Source organism: Ochotona curzoniae, unplaced genomic scaffold, assembly GCF_017591425.1.
Source record: "Ochotona curzoniae isolate NIBS_2020 unplaced genomic scaffold, NIBS_Ocur_1.0 scaffold_2683, whole genome shotgun sequence".
In the NCBI taxonomy this organism is placed as follows: domain Eukaryota; kingdom Metazoa; phylum Chordata; class Mammalia; order Lagomorpha; family Ochotonidae; genus Ochotona; species Ochotona curzoniae.
Window position 1 is genome coordinate 5,394,170 of NW_024467100.1, and position 18,724 is coordinate 5,412,893.

Genomic DNA, 18,724 nt, shown 5'->3' on the forward strand with positions numbered 1-18,724 from the left:
AGGTAAAATGCATCTGCTTTATGGTGCTAAGAGGAATAAATGAATTAACTCATACAATCAGCTCATATTGGCACCTGCTGCGAATAAAGGTCTGCTGGTAACAGATTAATACAACAAACAGAAACCATAGCCCAGCATTACCAACCAAGCAAAGACATGTATCAGCAACTAGTCATTTAAATTATTCTACAATTAACTATCTTTGTCTTCCTCTCCATCTTCTTTTCTTCCAATTGCCTCATTTCATTTATGTTTCAATTTTCTCACATGAAGGAAAAATGAAAGCACGTAATGTTATTTTATTGAACATTTCAGTTAAGGCACTGAAACAGAAAGCCATTTGAGATTCACAAATTAACTGTGCATTCTCTAATTCCAGCTCCTTAAAGGTCACAGCTTGTGACTGTGGATATAATACATTCATGCCAATTCATGTTCAAAACACACATGCCCCCCAAGTCTACATATACAGTACATATCCATAATTTGTGCTGACATTATTTCTTAATTAACAGCAGCCTATAAAATGATTTTTAAAATAAGTTTTAAGTGTTTAGTGAAATAACAAGCAATTCAAATCTGGAGGGGGAAAAAGCATTAATCACAAACTGCCTCAAAGCCTAAGCAGTATACAATTGCATACAAACTTTCATATACTTAAAAGTTTCTGTTATCCTATTCCACCTTGACATTAGTTCAGACCTTCAATTAATACAAAGTGAAGCTGTCTACTCCCTTCTTGTGTATATTTTGTAGAGCTTATTAAATAATGAAAATGTTGACTGAGAAAAGCTATTACAGAAAATTGCCTACTAATCCTTGTTTCATGTTGACTAAAACATGTTCTGAAGGAAACATCGAAGTACTCAGTGTAAACTCTGACAGCAGTTTTCTCATCTGGACCAGTTTCTCAATGACATTCCCCAACCCCCCCCCCCCCGATACATACACAGGGTTAAAAGCAGCAGAAGTTATCAAAATATCTCCCTTTATCTTTGAAAACAATTATACAGTGATCTACTCAAAGCAAAGAAGTGAGCCAGGGAGTGAGGCAAGTTTCTGATTTCACCTACCTCTCCCTTCACTGCCAAAGGTAGCCAAGTGATACATAATAAAACCACTGGGTAGCTCCTCCTATACCTCTCTTATATACAGTCCACTTGTAAGCCAAAACTAGAGAAAAGAATCAATGGCATTTTTCATGCCCTCAAAACACAGCTCTGCACTTAACAGACTCAAAGCCATTTTTTAATACAAGTAAAAACTACCAAAGTGACAAGATAGGTGAGCCAATTATTTCACAGACTTTCTTTTTCAAACTTGAATAAATTAGATTATCTGGGGGAGAGGACTGTCCTTGGCTCTGCTACCCTTTTGCAATCCCAGATTCAATAACACCTGGTACTTAGTTGTATTGTGTTTCTTTGGTTTATATGTCACTTTGATAAATGTGGAAAACACTTAAAGCCAAGAACTGGAATTAGATTTCACGTAAAAATCAGGCTGAATAAACTCATATACACTTGGTCTTTAAGTTCTGACATTTAAGCTCCACAGTTAATCTTAACCTACAGCCAAAAGTGATATCATGCAGCAAAATGTGCTTGACAATGAACAGAAAAAAAACAAAAAACCTGAAATCAGATTTAGGGACAAGCTCATCTCAGGATAAGAAGCTAGAATTCTTTCTGTAATACAATAAAAAGTTCAAACTTAGAGAATGCTGGAATAGAGACATTTTATTTCTAACCAGGTCTAGACGACTCAAATTCAATGCCATATGCTCTGTGGTCACCTTTTTCTTAAAGCATAATCTCATAAAAATAAACACAAAGTGGCTGTCCTTTTCACTAGCATCATTCAAGTTTGATGTCTAAAACTCAAGACATTCTACAAGTAATGAAGGCATAGTCCCTAACTCAGAACAAAGGGGGGAAAAATCCTGTTCGTTTCAAACACTCATTAATTTTTTTAGGACCATATTTAAAATCTTCAGAGGATGTTGATTTATTAAGTGTTGAAAAGGAGGATGACTGAAGTGACCTTCAGAGTTGAATGCAAAAAGACTGCAATGAAACCTATTACCTGCAGCCTGCTGCGGCAGCACTGTCACAGGGTCATGCTGTGGTTCTTCTGGGCACAACAAGTATGCACAAATTCTCTCAACTATAATACAAAATTCAAGGTCATCTCTCTGGAGATTTAAGAAAACTTCCCTAATATACAACATCTTCTAAGCTAATAAATAAGTGCTTTTTGGCATATTATTTCCATAGGAACGAACAAAGCAAGAGATATAAAACTATACTGTCATTTCTAATCCTAGACATATTTCAAGATCACTTGGAAAAAATGTTTTATTTAAAAAACAAATGCCTCAGACTCATCCTGCTAGATTCCACTCAGTTCTAAAAAACGACGTGAACTTTATGTTGTTAACGGAATGCGTCAGAAATTCTTCTCTTCCACTAAAATTAATCTATTTTCACATTCTCTTCCCTTATATTTTCCTCTTTTTTTAGGTTAATTAAACTCCATCAAGAAGTATTTTTAAAGTGTCTAAAATTCACACTGCTCATTTCTCCCTCTCCATAAGCTATGGTTTGAATAGGATGTGGATATTAAATTCATATAAATGCTTAAGTCCAAAGTCATGGATTAACAGAACCAAGAGTTTTGCTGGGTATGTAATGATACACTCTACTTAGTTGTTACAGGTTACCTCAAAATTTTAAAATGTCAAATTTAACAGCTCTAAACATACCCGGTATTTTTTCTACCTCCCCACCCCCCAAAAATAGAAACTTTGAGATCTTTAATTTTAATCATGTCATCCTCCAATTTCCTGTTCAGAGACTATTCAGTCTTTATTTGTCTTAACGTTAAAAATGAGGCATTTTATGTTTTAGATCAAAACCTTTTAAAGGCTTCACCCACATTTGACTGTTGTTAGCTATTCATTTCAGCATCTAAAACCTTTTGAAGTCATTTCCTTTCTTTTTTTTCCTGAGCTTCATTCTTTAGAAATCTAACTAGGGAGGGTCTACTAACGGCAAATGCTCTGGTTTTGTCTTCAGAGAGCTTCATGCTACTCTTACACTTAAAAGATAGTTTCATTAGGTTCAATTATTCAAATTCTTGGTTTGAAGAGTTATCCTCAGAATTCTGAGGAAATCTTTTAACAACGTCAAGTTTACACAGATACTGCTGAGCAGTCAGCTGTCAACTTAACAGAAATTTTATTACAGGTAATCTGTCTTCCTAGGTTTTTAAGGCCTCTTTGGTGCTTTTGTGGATATCTTTTTTCCTTTTCTAATTTTTTTCTTAAGGTTCTCTCTTCCCCCAGGGCTTCTTCATTTCAAGTCTATCAAATTAAGAATACTGTCTTTCATCAATTCTAGCAAATTCTCAGTGTATTATCTCTTCAATAGAACCTTTCCCTTCATTTTCTGTATTATCTCCTCGTGGAATTTTATTTTGAAGTATGCTGGACCTTGTTTCTCTATTCTATCCTTCTCTCTCTCTCTCTTTAAATAAACTTGTTCTGTTTTAATTAGTTTAAATTTCTCTACATGAAATACTTTCAAACGGACAAAAGGGTGTCATAAATATCACAGAGGTTCTATGCATCTCTCTTCTAGCTTCCCCAAATCTTAACATTTCAAGTAACAGTGGCACAATAAGCAAAACCAGGAAATAAATATTAAGCTGTATGTATAGCTTACTAAAATTAACTACACTATAGTCCCTCATAGTTCACCAACTGTCCTAATAATTCATTTTGGCATTCCAGAAAAACACAAAAAAAGCAGACATTATATTTGCTTGTCTGTGTCCGATTTCCTCAAATTGCAGGGAGTTCTTTAGCCTTTCCTCAGTTTTCATGACCCTAGGTCCAGTTCACACATTTTTTCAGGTTACAGCCTATTGATGTTTCTTCATGAAAAAAAAAATACAGACTACACATTTATGGCAATAACACATTTTGGCAATAATTGATAGAAGCACATCACACTGATAGATACAAATTATTAAGTGATATGTCTCATTAGTAGTAACATTTGATTACATAGTTATAGCAGTATATCTCTTATCATTGCTCGTGTTTTTCCATCTCTTTGTCTCTGCTGCATTCTGCATAATTACTTCAGCTCAATCTTCCCTTTCACTTTGGCTTCCTTCAAAAATATGCCTGCTGTTTCAATCTGGTCACTGTTTTTTTAAATTTAACTTACGTTAGACTATTTCTAGGGATTATGTCTTGGTCACTTTGTTCCTTTGCTAGATTTCAATTATCTTTTATACAAATTTATTTTATATTTTATATTTGATAATTTGCATTTCTATAGTCTCTCAATCTGGTTCTTTGGTTTATTTCTTCCCACTGTTGTTCACGATGACGTGTCTTCCGGCATGTTCAAAGATTTTTGAGGGTCTGGCTTGGTAACCTAGTGGCAAAAGTCCTTGCCTTGTACACACTGGGTTCCTATGTGGGCACCAGTTCATATCCCGGTAGCCCCGCTTCTCATCCAGCTCCCTACTTGTGCCCTGGGAAAGCAGTCAAGCATGGCCCAAAGTTTTGGGACCCTGTGCCCGCTTGGGAAACCCAGAAGAGTCTCTGGGCTCCTGACTTTGGATCAGCGCAACGCCAGCTGTTGCAGCCACTTGGGGAGTGAATCAAAGAACGGAAGATTTTCCTCTCTGTTTTTCCTCCTCACTCTATATCTGATATTCCAACAAAAATAAAGTAAATCTTTAAAAAAAAGATTTTTGAAGGGCTGGAGGAGATGTGTGTTCATGCTCAATTGGATCCCTATCTGTGGCATTTTTTTTTATTTTAAATTTTTAAAAATTTTAATATTTTACTCTGAGAAACACATGTATTTGCTTCTGCCAGGGGTCTAGCGTGCCACCAGGACATGTATTCTTTTGATATTAAAATATGGCTATGAAAGCATGTTCCATTTCAGAGTATGTTTTTGTTGTAGACTCTGGCATTTGATGTGGAACATGAAGAAAAAAAAACAATGCTAAAAATAATCCTAAAATGTCTTAGTTGAGGGTTGGAATTGTGATAGTGTTATCTCAGTAACAAAAGTAGAAAGATGGATAGTTTATGATGGAAGATAATTGTTAAGTTTATAATGGGAAGCCTGTGATACTGATTAGATATCGAGAATGATATTTAGACACAATGGTGGTGGAACACAAGAGACTGTTCTAGGGAGCAAACAGGAGGAGAGCAAGAAGGGACTTAAGGACACTAGCATGAAGAGCTGATCGACTCAGGCAAAGAAACTGAGATTCCTAAGCATACAGAAAATAATACCCATCATTTAGCTCCAATCATCATCAATGTTCTTCCAGTTCTGCTGAGAAAAGTTTAGAAACTGCAAGGATATATGATCATTTTAAGAACTTTGGGGTAAAGTACAGGAGGAAAATGGAAGGATCAAGTAGATTGTTTTTAGGATGCAGCAAACTTATAAATGGTCAGCGCTATGGATTCCAGTCCAGCCAAAGAACAAGTGGAAGGGACCCTGGGAAGAAGTGTATGACAAGAGTCCCTCTTCCATACTACCCCAGACTCCACGCATTTGACCTCATCATCACTACTGCTGTTCCCCTTGTGGTCACGGTGGCTGTCACTGCCACGTCTACACTGTCTCTGACTCAGACCATCCAGAGTACAAATCTGTGAATAATACACCCATGCTAATCACCTATGCCCTTGGAACCCAAATTAGGCCAATCAACTTGTAAATCTGCCATTCTAGCTCTCCAACAGAAATTGGACTTACATCAAGGGCAAAAGTCATTATTGTGACAGGCACTCTGCCTGCAGTGTGATGCAATCACAGGTGGTGTTCTTGTGTTGATTTTTGTCCTCCAATATCTGTTCCAACATACTATGGTTGCAGAACAAAAGGCTGCCCTTTTGGCAGAAGTCTTGGTGTCAGAATTCATTCCAAAAGCAGGGGGAGGAGAGGTAGGCGATCGCCCCTGAATCCCTCCCTGCTTGCCTGTGGGAGGTCACAGGCGCGAGGCACACCATGTCCCCGGGTGAATCCCCTGACAATGGTTTCGGCTAACCAACACCTCAACCTGCCCTAATCACTGGCCATACAGATGAGAGTAGTGGGCTGCCCCCATCTTTCTTCTCTGTCCTCGGACAAACTGTGTTGGGACTTCCTTGAATAGCAACTCTCAGAAGCTGGTGAGGTCCCACGTTGCCTGCCAGTCACAAGTGGTGTGTGTGACTTTCAGCTGACCCACAGCCACACATGGTCAACTTGAACTGTGGCATTCCTGCCAGCCATGTGTGTTGTATGTAATCTCCTACATGACTGGAGGGTCCAGAGAGATAGATATGCCTTCTAGCCCATTACTGTGTCACTGTTGGGGGGCGTCCTTCTCCTTGCCCCTTTCTTTGTCTATATAAATTTGTGCTTCTTTTACAATAAATGGACATGCTCGATCAGACTGTCTCCAGTGGTTCATGCTGAGGAACACCACCACCGTTGCTACATCCCTTGGTGGTCATAGGGGACTGTTGGTCAGGAAACCCCCAAGAACTGGCCAGGGATTTAGAGTACCACTAACACGTGCACTGACAAAGAATAATAAGCATAAAGACTGGAGCCGTACAGCAGCTCAATTTGAAGGAAATGACTGAACCCAATGTGTGCACAAAAGAGGATACTGGGGACTCAGCACAGAAGCCTAGTGGCTAAAGTTCTCGCCTTGCACACACCGGGATCCCATATGAGTGCCTGTTCTAACCCCGATGGCCCCACTTCCTGTCAACTCCCTGCTTGTGACCTGGGAAAGCAGTCAAGCATGGCCCAAAGACTTGGTACCCTGCACTGAGTGGGAAACCTAAAAGAGGCTTCAGGCTCCTGGCTTCAGATCAGCGCAACGCCAGCTGTTGCGGCCACTTGGGGAGTAAATCAAAGAACAGAAGATTTTCCTCTCTCTCTTCCTCTCTTTATATCTTTCCAATAAAAATAAATAAGTCTTAAGAAAAAAAGAGGGTACTAAGGTAGTGAGAGGACTTCAAAATAAATTATATGACAAACAGGTAAAGAAATTAGGTAAAGCCTTGGGGTAGGGTCAGTAAACAATGAAGGTAAAGGTTATAATTATTCCAAGCAAGCGAACAACCATCAGGAGTAAATTTTACTCAAAACTGAACAAAAACAAAAATGCCTTTAAGTATGCTGTTTCCTCTTCCTTTCCAACCGACAAATGAGGATCACAGAGATTCCTCTGTGCTAACTCTCATTATCACTCATCCAACAAGAAATATTTTTGAGGGACTAGCGCTGTGGGGCCATGGGTAAAGCATCCATCTTGCAGCACCAGCATCCCATGTGGGTCCTGGTTTGAGTCTTGCCAGTTCCACTTCTAATCCAGCTCCCTGCTAAGGTGCTGGGAAAAGCAACAGATCATGGTCAAGTCCTTGGGCCCCTGAACCCACGTGGAAGACTAGGAAGAAGTTCCTGACCCCTGGCTTCAGGTCACCCCAGTTCTGGCTGTTACATACATTGGAGGAATGAAGCAGCAGATGGACGATATCTCTCTGTGTCTCTGTCTCTTTCTCACTGTAACTCTTTCAAATAATTAAATAAATCTTCTTAAAAATTTTTGTAAGTACTTACCAATGACATAAATTTTCTCCTCAAGCAATGCACAGTCTCATTTATACTTGTTTAGTATTTTGTTCATGCTGTCATTATCACATGCATCATATTGTACTGCATTTATCCTTTTACATGTCTGTCCTCCCAGCAGGATCATAAAGTCTCTGAAGGGAACAGCTCCTAATTACTCTTTGCATATCTAAGATCCTGATTTGGTTCAAAACAAATTTATTTTTCTGTAGCTTTTTATGAGAGCTAAGAATAACAAAACAAGAAATTGTTGGTGCCAGCATCTAAAGCAGTTATGTATTCACTTACCTCATGCGTCTACAGCTCAGTATAATAAATGGTTACACACTTACCTAAGGGGCCCATAGTTCAGTATCACAAACGCCAACACTACCATCACACAGATGGCTCTTCGCTTTGGACTCGGGACTTTAAGTCTCTGGTTCTAAGGGAAAAGACCATATTGAAGTGCAATTAAACTACACATCAATGTCACTAAAATAACACTCAAGAAATGAATTCTCTTCACCAGTTATATGAATGTATTTTTTGCTTAAGAAAAAAAAAATAAACTTAAAGGTGAGGAAAAAGCACATTTGAAAAGCCTAGGCAGAGCCTGCCATATTCCCTTTTCTAGCATAAGAGGAGAAAAATGGAAGAGGGAGGAGAAATTAAAACAAATAAATAAATAAATAAACAAGAAACATTGTAATCTTGCAGTTGCCTTTTTACCCAAAACCAAAGATTTCAGTGATTCTGTGTCTGTGCGTGTGTATATGTGTAGCTGCCCAAAGAACTTGAGCCATGTATGTTTCCAGAGTATTCCCATGAGTATTCCCATGTGCACAGGGACAAGACAGAACAGTATGAGGAGCCCCACTCAGCAGGCATCCAACTAGTTCAGGTTCACATAGGGGTGGGAAACCCTGAAAGCAGCAGATTTCCTGAATAGCCTGAAATCAGCCTTCCTGGGACCAGTGTGGCAACAGAGCACAAAGAACAATATGCTGGTCACAGACTCACTATGATCTGTTTACTCGGAAAGGAGGGTACTAAAGTAATGAGCTGGGGAAGAACACAAGAGAAGACAATTCTACAGAGACTGTGAGAGAAAATTCAAAAGGTCCTCTTTCAAATGCTCTACTTTTATGGCAGATTTTAGGATTCAATAGAGTATCATTTTTCTAGCACTACTGTTTCCCAAATTTAAGATACATTTGTTCTTCATATTATTTATGAGAATAAATACCTTCCCCATTTCAACCCAGCTCTATCACCTGTACTCACCTCTGAAACAACTTCATCCAGCTGCCTCTTCAGGGTTCCGTTTTCTTTCTTCAGTTGCTCGTTCTCTGAAAGTGCAGCCTTTAGCCTTGCCTCTAGTCCCAGCATATATTCTTTTTTCTTCTTGCGAGACTGACAAGCTGACTCTCGATTTTTTATCATGCGTTGCTGTCTCCTTAGTACAGCAATCTAAGAAAAGTTACAGAAGATTTTGAGAATCAGATGAAAATAGATGAGCATTTAATGGTTTGAGGGCTAGTGTTGACCTCTGACATCAAAGCACCTGACTGTTCCACTTCCAATCCAGTTCACTCTGCTTCTGTGCCTGAGAAAGCAGTGGGAGGAAGGCACAAGCGCTTGGGCCCTTGCCTCCCATATAGGAGACATGGTTAGTTCCTGACTCCTGGCTTTGGTCTGGTACAGGCCTGGCTGTTGTAGCCATTTAGGGAATTAATCAGCTGATATAAGATCTTTTTTTTCTTTCTCTCTCTCTCTCTCTGGTTCCACTGCCTTTCAAATATGTAATTTTTTTTAAATGCTGATTTCTACATTTTTAAACAATTTTTGTTCAAAACATAGGCTATTTATCCTTTCAAGGAAAAGTTTAAAAAATGCTACTCAACCTAACTAGATTAAAATCATATATTAGGACTTTCGAAAACCTGTATGCTAAATAATTTCTTCTGGAGTTTTTTTAAATGGTTATTTATTAATCTTCAAACTTTCAATTTTGGAATGCCTTGGAAATTATCATTAAGTACAGATTTACAAATACTTTTAATCTACAACCCTAACCCCAAATTAACTGAACAACCATGAACAGAACTATATATCCCATTATTTGCAAAGTCACTTCCTCTTGTAGTCACTGCTATTTCAAAATCACTAAGTGTACATTATACCTTGCTATCTTCCTCCATCTAGACTTTCGAAAACCTCCCCATCTTGGGCCTGTCACAACGATTCAACTAGCTAATCTTTCGCCTGCATGTGCCAGGATACCATATGGATGCCAGTTCATGTCCTGGCTGCTCCACTTCCCATCCAGCTCCCTACTTGTGGCCTGGGAAAGCAGTCGAGGATGGCCCAAAGCCTTGGGATCCTACACTGATGTGGGAGAAACCCGTAGGAAGCTCCTGGCTTATGCCTTCTGGCTCCTGGCTTCGGATCAACTCAGCCCTGGTTATTGGGACCACTTGGGGAGTGAACCAGCAGATGGAAGATCTTTCTCTCTGCTCTCCCTCTCTCTATAAATCTCTCCAATAAAAAATAAATAAATCCTTAAAAAAAAAAAACCTCTCCCCATTTTCTATTAATGGTAACTATCTCAGGATATAAACGAAGAGAACATTAACTATGATTTGTATTTTTCTTTTAGCAGCATCTTATACCTACTCTGCTCTCTCAATTCCTCATTCACACATTAAACATACTGACTTTTTACTGTGATCAATTTTTTTCAATGAAAATGAGTCTCAGTTATTCCTTTCTCTTTATCCCCAATGCCACTTTTCCAGTTATAGCACTTACGAACTCATCAAGACTACTATAATAGACTCCTTTTTTAACTCTCATCCATCTCACCTTGTCTACCATTTTGAAAATAACTTTCCCCTAAAAACTTAATCTGCTCATTCCATTGCATAAACATACTAGTCATTCATTCATCCTAGATACCCACCATTATTTGAAGGCTTCTATAATGTGACTACCTCCTACCTAACCATGCCTTTTGCTATAACTCTGTAACTACTCAAGCCATGTCCTCCAATCTTATAATTTTAGGTTACTCCATAGTTTTTATACATGTCCATCTTGTTTATCCCCATCTCCTCCACTAACCCAATTCTAAAATCCCTCCAAACTCCAATTATTCTCACCCATTATATTTTCTAAGCTAACTTATAGAGGTCATTGCTGTAGCATTAGTTCAATTTCTTTGGAGGGAGATGTAAGTAAAAAAAAATCAAAACCATTAAAATCTCTAAATAACAGTATTAAATTGGTCAATGTAAATACACAGTTATCTGAATTGCTGGCTTAAATATGTTGTGTAAAAGACTCCTAAAATTGCTATATTACTAAGGGGTAGTCAATATCATGATTGGTAAATAATGTTAAATGATTCTTTTATCTTTATTTGATCTTTATTTGATCTTTATTTGAGGCATTGGTGACCAGAACCATTGGAAAAGCAAAACACACACACTCCATCTAGACTTAAAATGGTTTCTAAATTCTACGTAACTCATTTTCCTGATGTAGTTAAGGAGTCACCATGTATTAATATTTAAATCTGCATCAGGAAGCTATCTGATCCATCTATCCTTAACCCTAGTGGCACTTCTGTCAAGATTTCCAGATCTGGTCAGTCTTCTGACTTCCAGCACCCTGAGCTCGTGTATCTGTTTCATGTAACTTCAATCTCATCCAAGATTTAAGTAGCAACAGAATTTGGTTCCCTATTTTTACTGTCAGAAATGAACACAAACTTACTGGGCTAAAAACAGAAGTGTATTCTGTCACTGTTTGAAGGATGGAAATCCAAAATCATTCTTGCTGGCCTCAAAATAGAATATAGGGAGGTCTGTGCCCTAACCAGTCTCAGGGGAATAATCTGTTCCTTGCCACTTCCAGCACCTGGTTATATCTGTAAATGCTGGTGGTTATATCACTTTCACCTTTGCCTTTAGGGTCACATCAAATTTCATTTTCTTTATATATAAACCTTTTTTTCCTCTGGATTCTGAGCACACATGTAGGCAGGGCTTACCTACAGAACCATGGCTAACCCAATTCCAAAATCTTTAACATAATTACAAAAGTAAATTTTTCAATTTAACACTAGCTGGTACTCTGAAAAAAAACAGAAGGTTATCTGGGAGCTTAAAAAAAGTCCTCAGCCATGCAATATTGGGGGAAAATGAGACCCCAGGAACCTGGAAGTTACTTTAGTGGCAGCAAACAAAAAAGCAGTCCAGCAAACAACTCAATCTCAGTGAAACTGTCAACAGCTATACCACTTATTTTCTATCAAATCATGGATTATCCTGAGATTGGAGGTTGGCACCTAATGACTAACACTTGCAAGAAGCTCAGGGAACATGATCAGGGTCAATGAGCTGACCAATGGGTAGCAGTAAAGACAAAGGGGATGACTTGCAGGACTGTCCTGATGGCAAATAAAGAGCTATTACAGCTAGATGGTCATCACAGTATTTGTAACCCAGAGACCAAGTAATGGCCATGCAACCTAGCAATGTGTACTTCCTGAGTGAAAATATGCAAGAGATTTGAGCTGAATATAAATCTAGTCAAACTCCAGGAAAGACTGTGTAAATGGGGAAATTTTGAAAACACAAATAGTCAATAAAACTGAAGACAACCTTGAGGAGGGAGAACTAATACAACCCAAAGCAAAGGTACTGGAAAGCTACAGTATGTACTATATTATGTACTAGCTTCTCTGACACAAGGAGTTTGTCTGGCTAGACTTTAGTCCAAATTCTTGGCTCTGGGAAAGAATGAATTTAAGGGAAGAAGAAAAGCAGAAAAGGGGATTACAAATGCAAGATTTTTAAAAGGACTATACATACTTGGTATAAAGGAAAACTCAGGAGATAAGGTGTGTTGCAATTTATAAGGCTTGAGGTTTTCCTTTTATAGAATGGGGGTGATACAAAGCTAACTTTGACCTGCATACAGAAAGTATAAGATTTCCATATGAATACAAGTTACCAGAGTCTTATTTCACATGCTGGACAACAAACTCATCGATCAGGGGTAGAGTACAGTATTATGCCTGGCACATTTATCAGTTGACATGCCTGTGGCCACACTACTGGTTTGTACTATAATAACATAGAGAAGGAATCCTGGGCAGACAACAAAACTGCTATCCACCAAGTAATTTTGTAATTGATGAAGCTGTCTTTCAAATAACTGCTGTAGACTAAATAGTGCAGACTGTATAAAAGAAAAAAAAAATCTGTTTTCATGCTGATCTGTTTCAAAATAGGACAATTTTTACCCTAATACTACAAGTCCTAGACACAGAGGCTATTCCAAGGCCAACCATGTGATATCCCAGCACTAAATACTCATTCTATCAAAAACTTCCAGTCAGAACAAGGAAAAGAACACAACATGAAACATAAAAAAAAAAAAGTTTGCAAGGATTTTTCAAATGAAACTTCATAAGAACGTTGCATTAAAAAAGATCATGGAGGTTTGGCCATGGGATTGGGGTAAAAGCAGCTCCCTGCAGTGTGGCGGATATGGGGGGGTGCCCCAGCCAGGTCAAACCCAATGCTGGGGACTCAGGCCAGTCACTGCTGAGGGGCAGTGACTGAGGCCTAGGCTTTGGGTGCAAGGCTCTGCATGCTGGCCACCTGGCAGTGAGCTCTAGGGTTTTCAGGATATGTAATTGCTGCCTAGGGACATCCATGGATAAGGCCAGTGTGAGTGTAGGTGAGGGATGAATTCTGGGTGATTCCCAGCAATGGGGTCACAGAACTTTCTGGCAAGCATGGGGACTGAGACCTGAGGGTTTGGAGGGAAGAGTCCATAAAATCTATTTGGATCAGGCTGATTCACCAGCCCAAATGGGAATCCTGAGATGGGCTGTTAGCATAGAGCATCACTGACTGCCACACACCAATCCACACAAAAGCTATGGATGGGGGCCTATCTGGCAGGGCTAGGTACCACTACCTGACTGAGTGGTGAAACAGAGGATGGGTCACATTTGGCAGGATCAAGACACTAACCAGCATGTGAGAGAACCATGTCCAGGGGTAGATTCTGTGGGGGAAGTGTGAGCCCAACCCTTTGGAAATAGAAGCCCTGCTGGTTAGCTCACGAGCTGGGGTGGTGATGGGCTGAGTTAGGTGTGACCATGGAACCTGCCATCACTTACAGGTAAAGGAACCAACAACAATCTGGGCAGGTCAAGGCAGCAGTACCTGAAAGTGCATCCTAAAATAGGATTTGGGGTGGGCCAAGCTGCAATTGGAAGGGGGCAGATCAGGCAGGGCCAAGCAAACCTCAACTCACAAGGAAGAACAGAATTCAGGATGGAGCATAGGCCATGCCGAACTAGGCTCTTACACAGACTAGTCTGCATGAGGCAGGGATACTAGGCCACAGCATCAAAGGCAAAGGCTGAGACAGATGAGGGGCTAAGCCAACTGGGTCAGAGCAACCACTGGCTTGCAAATAATCTAGAGCTGGGAATAGGCTTGGTTGGGGAGCTGTGAGAGTATACCCTTGCTGGGTTGGGGTTCCCACTAGTGAGTGCAGGGGCCAGAGTGGGGTCTGTGTTCTGGTCTGGATATGGCTGCAAGCTCCCTTGGCACAACTGTGGACTGGGGCTGTGTGCACCTAACTGGGCTAGACACGAGCAGCATCAGGTGCCCTGGAGAATCTGGGTAGATGTAGGATAGGTCTCTGCCCCTACTGAGCCATGTGTGAGCAGTGTCTGGGTATGGACAAGCTTTGGCTGGGCTGAAACACCCAACAGTAAGAACCAGAATGGACTGAAGGCCAGCAATGAGGGCTGACCCATGGAACCACCAGTATGCGCAAGTTCTGGCACAGGGAGAGGTTCTGATGGAGGAGCTTGGGAAACTCCTCTGTCAGGACACAGTCCCTGCAGGTGAACACAAAAATCATGATAGGGAGCAACCCACACCAGGCCAGAGAAAAATACCCACCAGCATACATTTGGCATAGGTGGGGAGCAGACCAGGCTGAACCAATTCACATTACCTGCTGGCAAGTCAGAGCACCAGAATAGAGGTTCAGTCGCAATACAAACCAATGCACATTATAGAATGCCAAAGTGAGGTGAGCCATACCAGATGTGGCCGAAGCGCCCAAACACTATAGGTGAGAAACAGGGAAGAAGTGGGCAAAGCCAGCAAGGGGAATGTGTGCTCCCCTGCTGGACAACTACTCCCACTGGAGAGCATGAGTTGGGATGGGGGCAGATCAGACCAGGCAGAGCTACAACTCCTGTGAGCCTCATGTGAGCTAGATCAGGGAAATGTCAGGTTGGGTTGACTGTTCCCGACTGGTGCAAGCATAAATCAGAGTGGGTGAGGGTTAGTTGGGCTTTGCTGCAGCATCAGCTGGCAGAGGCTGGCACTAGGGGCTAAATCTGTCCAGTTAAAACTCCAGAATCATCTGGAGAGTGCATAATCAGGGAGTGGGAGTGGCCCAGTAGGGAAATAGTGGGCACCTCCCTCTTTGGTTACTACTCCCACTGGAGAGCACGAAAACCAGGACAGGGGCTCGGGTGGCTAGACAGAAAGGCACCCAACAACATCTGTGTGGGCTGGATAGTAGGTTGGTTGGGTTGAACTAGGCTTCACTGCCCATTGACATGAGAGTTGAATGGGATGTGGGACAGACTGAACAAATCTGCTGTACATACTGGCAAGAATGGGAACCAGGGCAGAGGGCATTCACCCCAACTGGGCTGTAGCTCCCACTGATCTGTGTGAGGCCCAAGTATGAAGTGGGCAGGATTCTACTGGACTGCAACACCCATCGGTTCATGTGGAAGACAGGGCTGGAAACAGAACTGACCCAGCAATTGCAATAACCAGCATATGCATAAGCTGATTGGGGTGATGAACAGTGCTGGACGCTGTACTGGCAAGCATACACAAGAATCAGGTCTGGGATCACCTCAGATGAAGTTTCTTTGGAGATTCCTCCAACTGAACTGCTGATCTCAGAACCTGAACCATGAAGGGACTATGTCAGCCAGTGGATTCTGAATAATTTCATCGTGCTTGGAACGGTGAGATTGGCAGCAACTCAGGCCTGTTGAACTATCAAAAGTGCTTTAGCAGGACCCTCGGAGCATGCCTCATATCAGGGACCTGGGATGGGTGAGAGGTTGGGTGGGGCTTCTCCCTTTGTTTCTTCCCTTATCCCAAGAACAGGGAAGGGAATGATGATATTAGTGTGGAAACAATGGTATTGCCACTTTCCTGTAGCCCTTGACCCATTGTACCCTAATCATCTATGTAAGATTACTAAAAAAAAGGTTCATGGAGAATATGAATTATAAAAACTAGGGGTTGCATTGTTGTATAGCGAGTAAATTATCACTTGCATTACTGACATCCCATATAGGCACTGGTTCACTTCCTGGCTGTATCACTTGTGATACAGCTCCTTGCTAATTGCCTAATCAGAGCAGCAGAAAATGGTCCAAGCGCTTGACACTCGTCACTCATATGAGGGACCCAGATGAAGCTCCTGGATCCTGAGTTCATTCTGGATAGCCAACGGGGCCATTTGAGCAGTGAACCAGTAAATGGAAGATTCTCTGTCTCTCATTTTGTCTGTTACTTTTTCAAATAAATTTTTAATAATACCAAAAAAGAAAAACTATGTATGGATTTCAACTTTCTTGCACAAAACAAAAGTCTTTTAATTCCATTTTTACAAAGGTTTTGAAGTTCCCTTACATAACCATCATCTATAAAAATTTTCTGCACAATTAACTGCTCAACTTTTCAGTGATGTTAAATACATAAACATGCACACACAGCAGAGCCAGGGTGGACAGATTACTCACCCATTTTAAACTACTCTGTGGACAATGTCACTTACCCAGTCCACTGTTATTTTTTGTGTCCTTCATCGTGACTGAGAATGCCATTGTCCATAATTAATACTTAAGAGTAGAGTGCTGAGTACACTGACCAAGCACATAAAAGAGAAAGTTCCCAGATGGAAGAGTTTACACAAAAAGTTAGATAAAAGGCAATCTTACTGTAAAGCTAATTCATCTATGGAATCTGGGAAGGCTTACAGATGGCACACCATTTAATATGTTTCAAACAAGGATTAGGCATTTCTATAAACAATAAAAGCACCTGCATATTATACGGTATTAAAGTTTCACAGGCTGTCAATCCACACACCTCATACAAAAAAATATGAAAACCACCTGTGGTCAAATATTCACTTCTTCCCGCAGAAAAAAATACATTATGACAGTTTTGAAAATATTCAATACTAACAAGAAAGACACTAAAAATAAATGAAACTCACATGAATCACCAAATCCATAGCTCCAGTTTTAAATCTCAACAAGTTATCTTCAACTATTTCAACACAGAATATTTAAATTATTCTATACTTCTTAGGCAAAATGCATGTGTCCATAATAAGGGATCGTCAAAAAGGTAAGGAAAAATCATGTATGGATAAGAAATATTTTTGCATCAAAACAACATCTGTTAATTTCTTTTTTCACAAACTTTTGGATGTACTCCCATACAACTTTTAGACTAAACACACATGTTCACCATGTAGTGCTTTATCACAGATATTTTCCTAGAGGAAAAGGATTGCAACCTGAATTTTATTAACTAGAAACCAGAATCTTCTTCCATGTGGCACATATATCATAATCTTTGACCTGCAGTGAGAATAATAGCATAATATCTTGATTATCTTGATGTTTTATAATATATGTAACTAATCTCTTATTTAAATCATTTAAAATAAACCTTACATTTGGGGCAGATGTTGTGATATAACACATTAAGCTAGCACTTGGGGTGTCTGTATTCCCTATCAGAGCACCAAGAATCAAGATCTGCCTCCACTTTCAATCCAGCTCACTGTCAATGTGCACAACAGGCAGCAGACGATGTTCCAAGCACTGGGGTTCCTGCTACCCATGATGGAGTCCTTGGTTCCCAGCTCAAGGCTCCAGCCTGGACCACCCCTAGCATTTGTTGGCATCTGAAGAACAAATTAGCAGGTCAAAGAACTTTCTCTCTCCCTTACCTTGTATCGTGGGTTCTTTCAAAATAAGTGAACACATAAATAAAACATCGGATTCACTGTTAGACAGTAGAAGGGCCAAGACTAGAACTCAAATCAGTTGACTTGACTCAAAGCTCAGTAGTAGTTATACAGCAATCCCATACTATTATTTTTAAAAATTGGAAAGGCAGACTAACCTTAGATAAAGCAGACAGGAGAGACAGAGAGAAAGATCTTGCATCTGCTGTTTTACTCCCCAAGTGGCTGCAATGGTTGGATCTGAACCAATCCAAAGTCAGCAGCCAGGAGCTTCCTCCAGGTCTCCAGTGTGGGTGCAGGGTCCCAAGGCTTTGGGCCATCCTCTACTGCTTTCTCAGGCCACAAGCAGGGAACTGGATGGGAAGTGGAACAGCCAGGACACAAACCTGTACCCATACAGGATCCCAGTGCATGCAAGGCAAAAATTTAGCCACTAGGCCATCGCGCCAGGCCCTTGACACTTGTTTTAAAAACTGAATAGGCAGCTTTGAATCACAGCATAGTATTCTAACCCTCACTGAACTCTGAGGTTACTTTAATTATGTGCCTATCTGAAAACAGAATGCTGGAATAACATATCCAGAAGCTTAATCTGCTATGTTAGCAATCTGAAGATATAAACTCAATACGCTGGCCCATTAATCAATTGACACATCTTCGCTACAGCATAGCCAGTGATTTCACACAAGCTAAAACAAGCAAACAGCTGGCCAGTTCCTGCCTGTGATCATGCTGCCTTCAGACAACTAAGCTTTCTGCCTTGGAAAAAGAAAAACAGAAAAACAGAAAAATTCCACAGCTGCAAAAGATTCTCCCCTAAGTGCCACTACATTATAAAATGTGGTGTTTTGGTTATTAAACAAACATTTATTTGACTATAAGAAAGATTTATGTAAAAGGAAATTTTAACAAATGGACAAATTCCTTTGAGGCCTGGATCAATTTAGGAATCA

General features: G+C 40.3%; 1 protein-coding gene across 1 annotated transcript in view; it reads right to left on the bottom strand.

Moving 5' to 3' along the window:
- Positions 1–18,724, bottom strand: part of ATF6 (activating transcription factor 6) — a 180,196-nt gene that overhangs the window by 100,034 nt on the left and 61,438 nt on the right. The window contains exons 9-10 of the mRNA XM_041003267.1: positions 8,940–9,125; positions 8,006–8,097 (exon numbers count right to left, since the gene is read on the bottom strand). Of these exons, the coding sequence (XP_040859201.1) occupies positions 8,006–8,097; positions 8,940–9,125 (278 nt within the window). The remainder of the gene's footprint in view (positions 1–8,005; positions 8,098–8,939; positions 9,126–18,724) is intronic.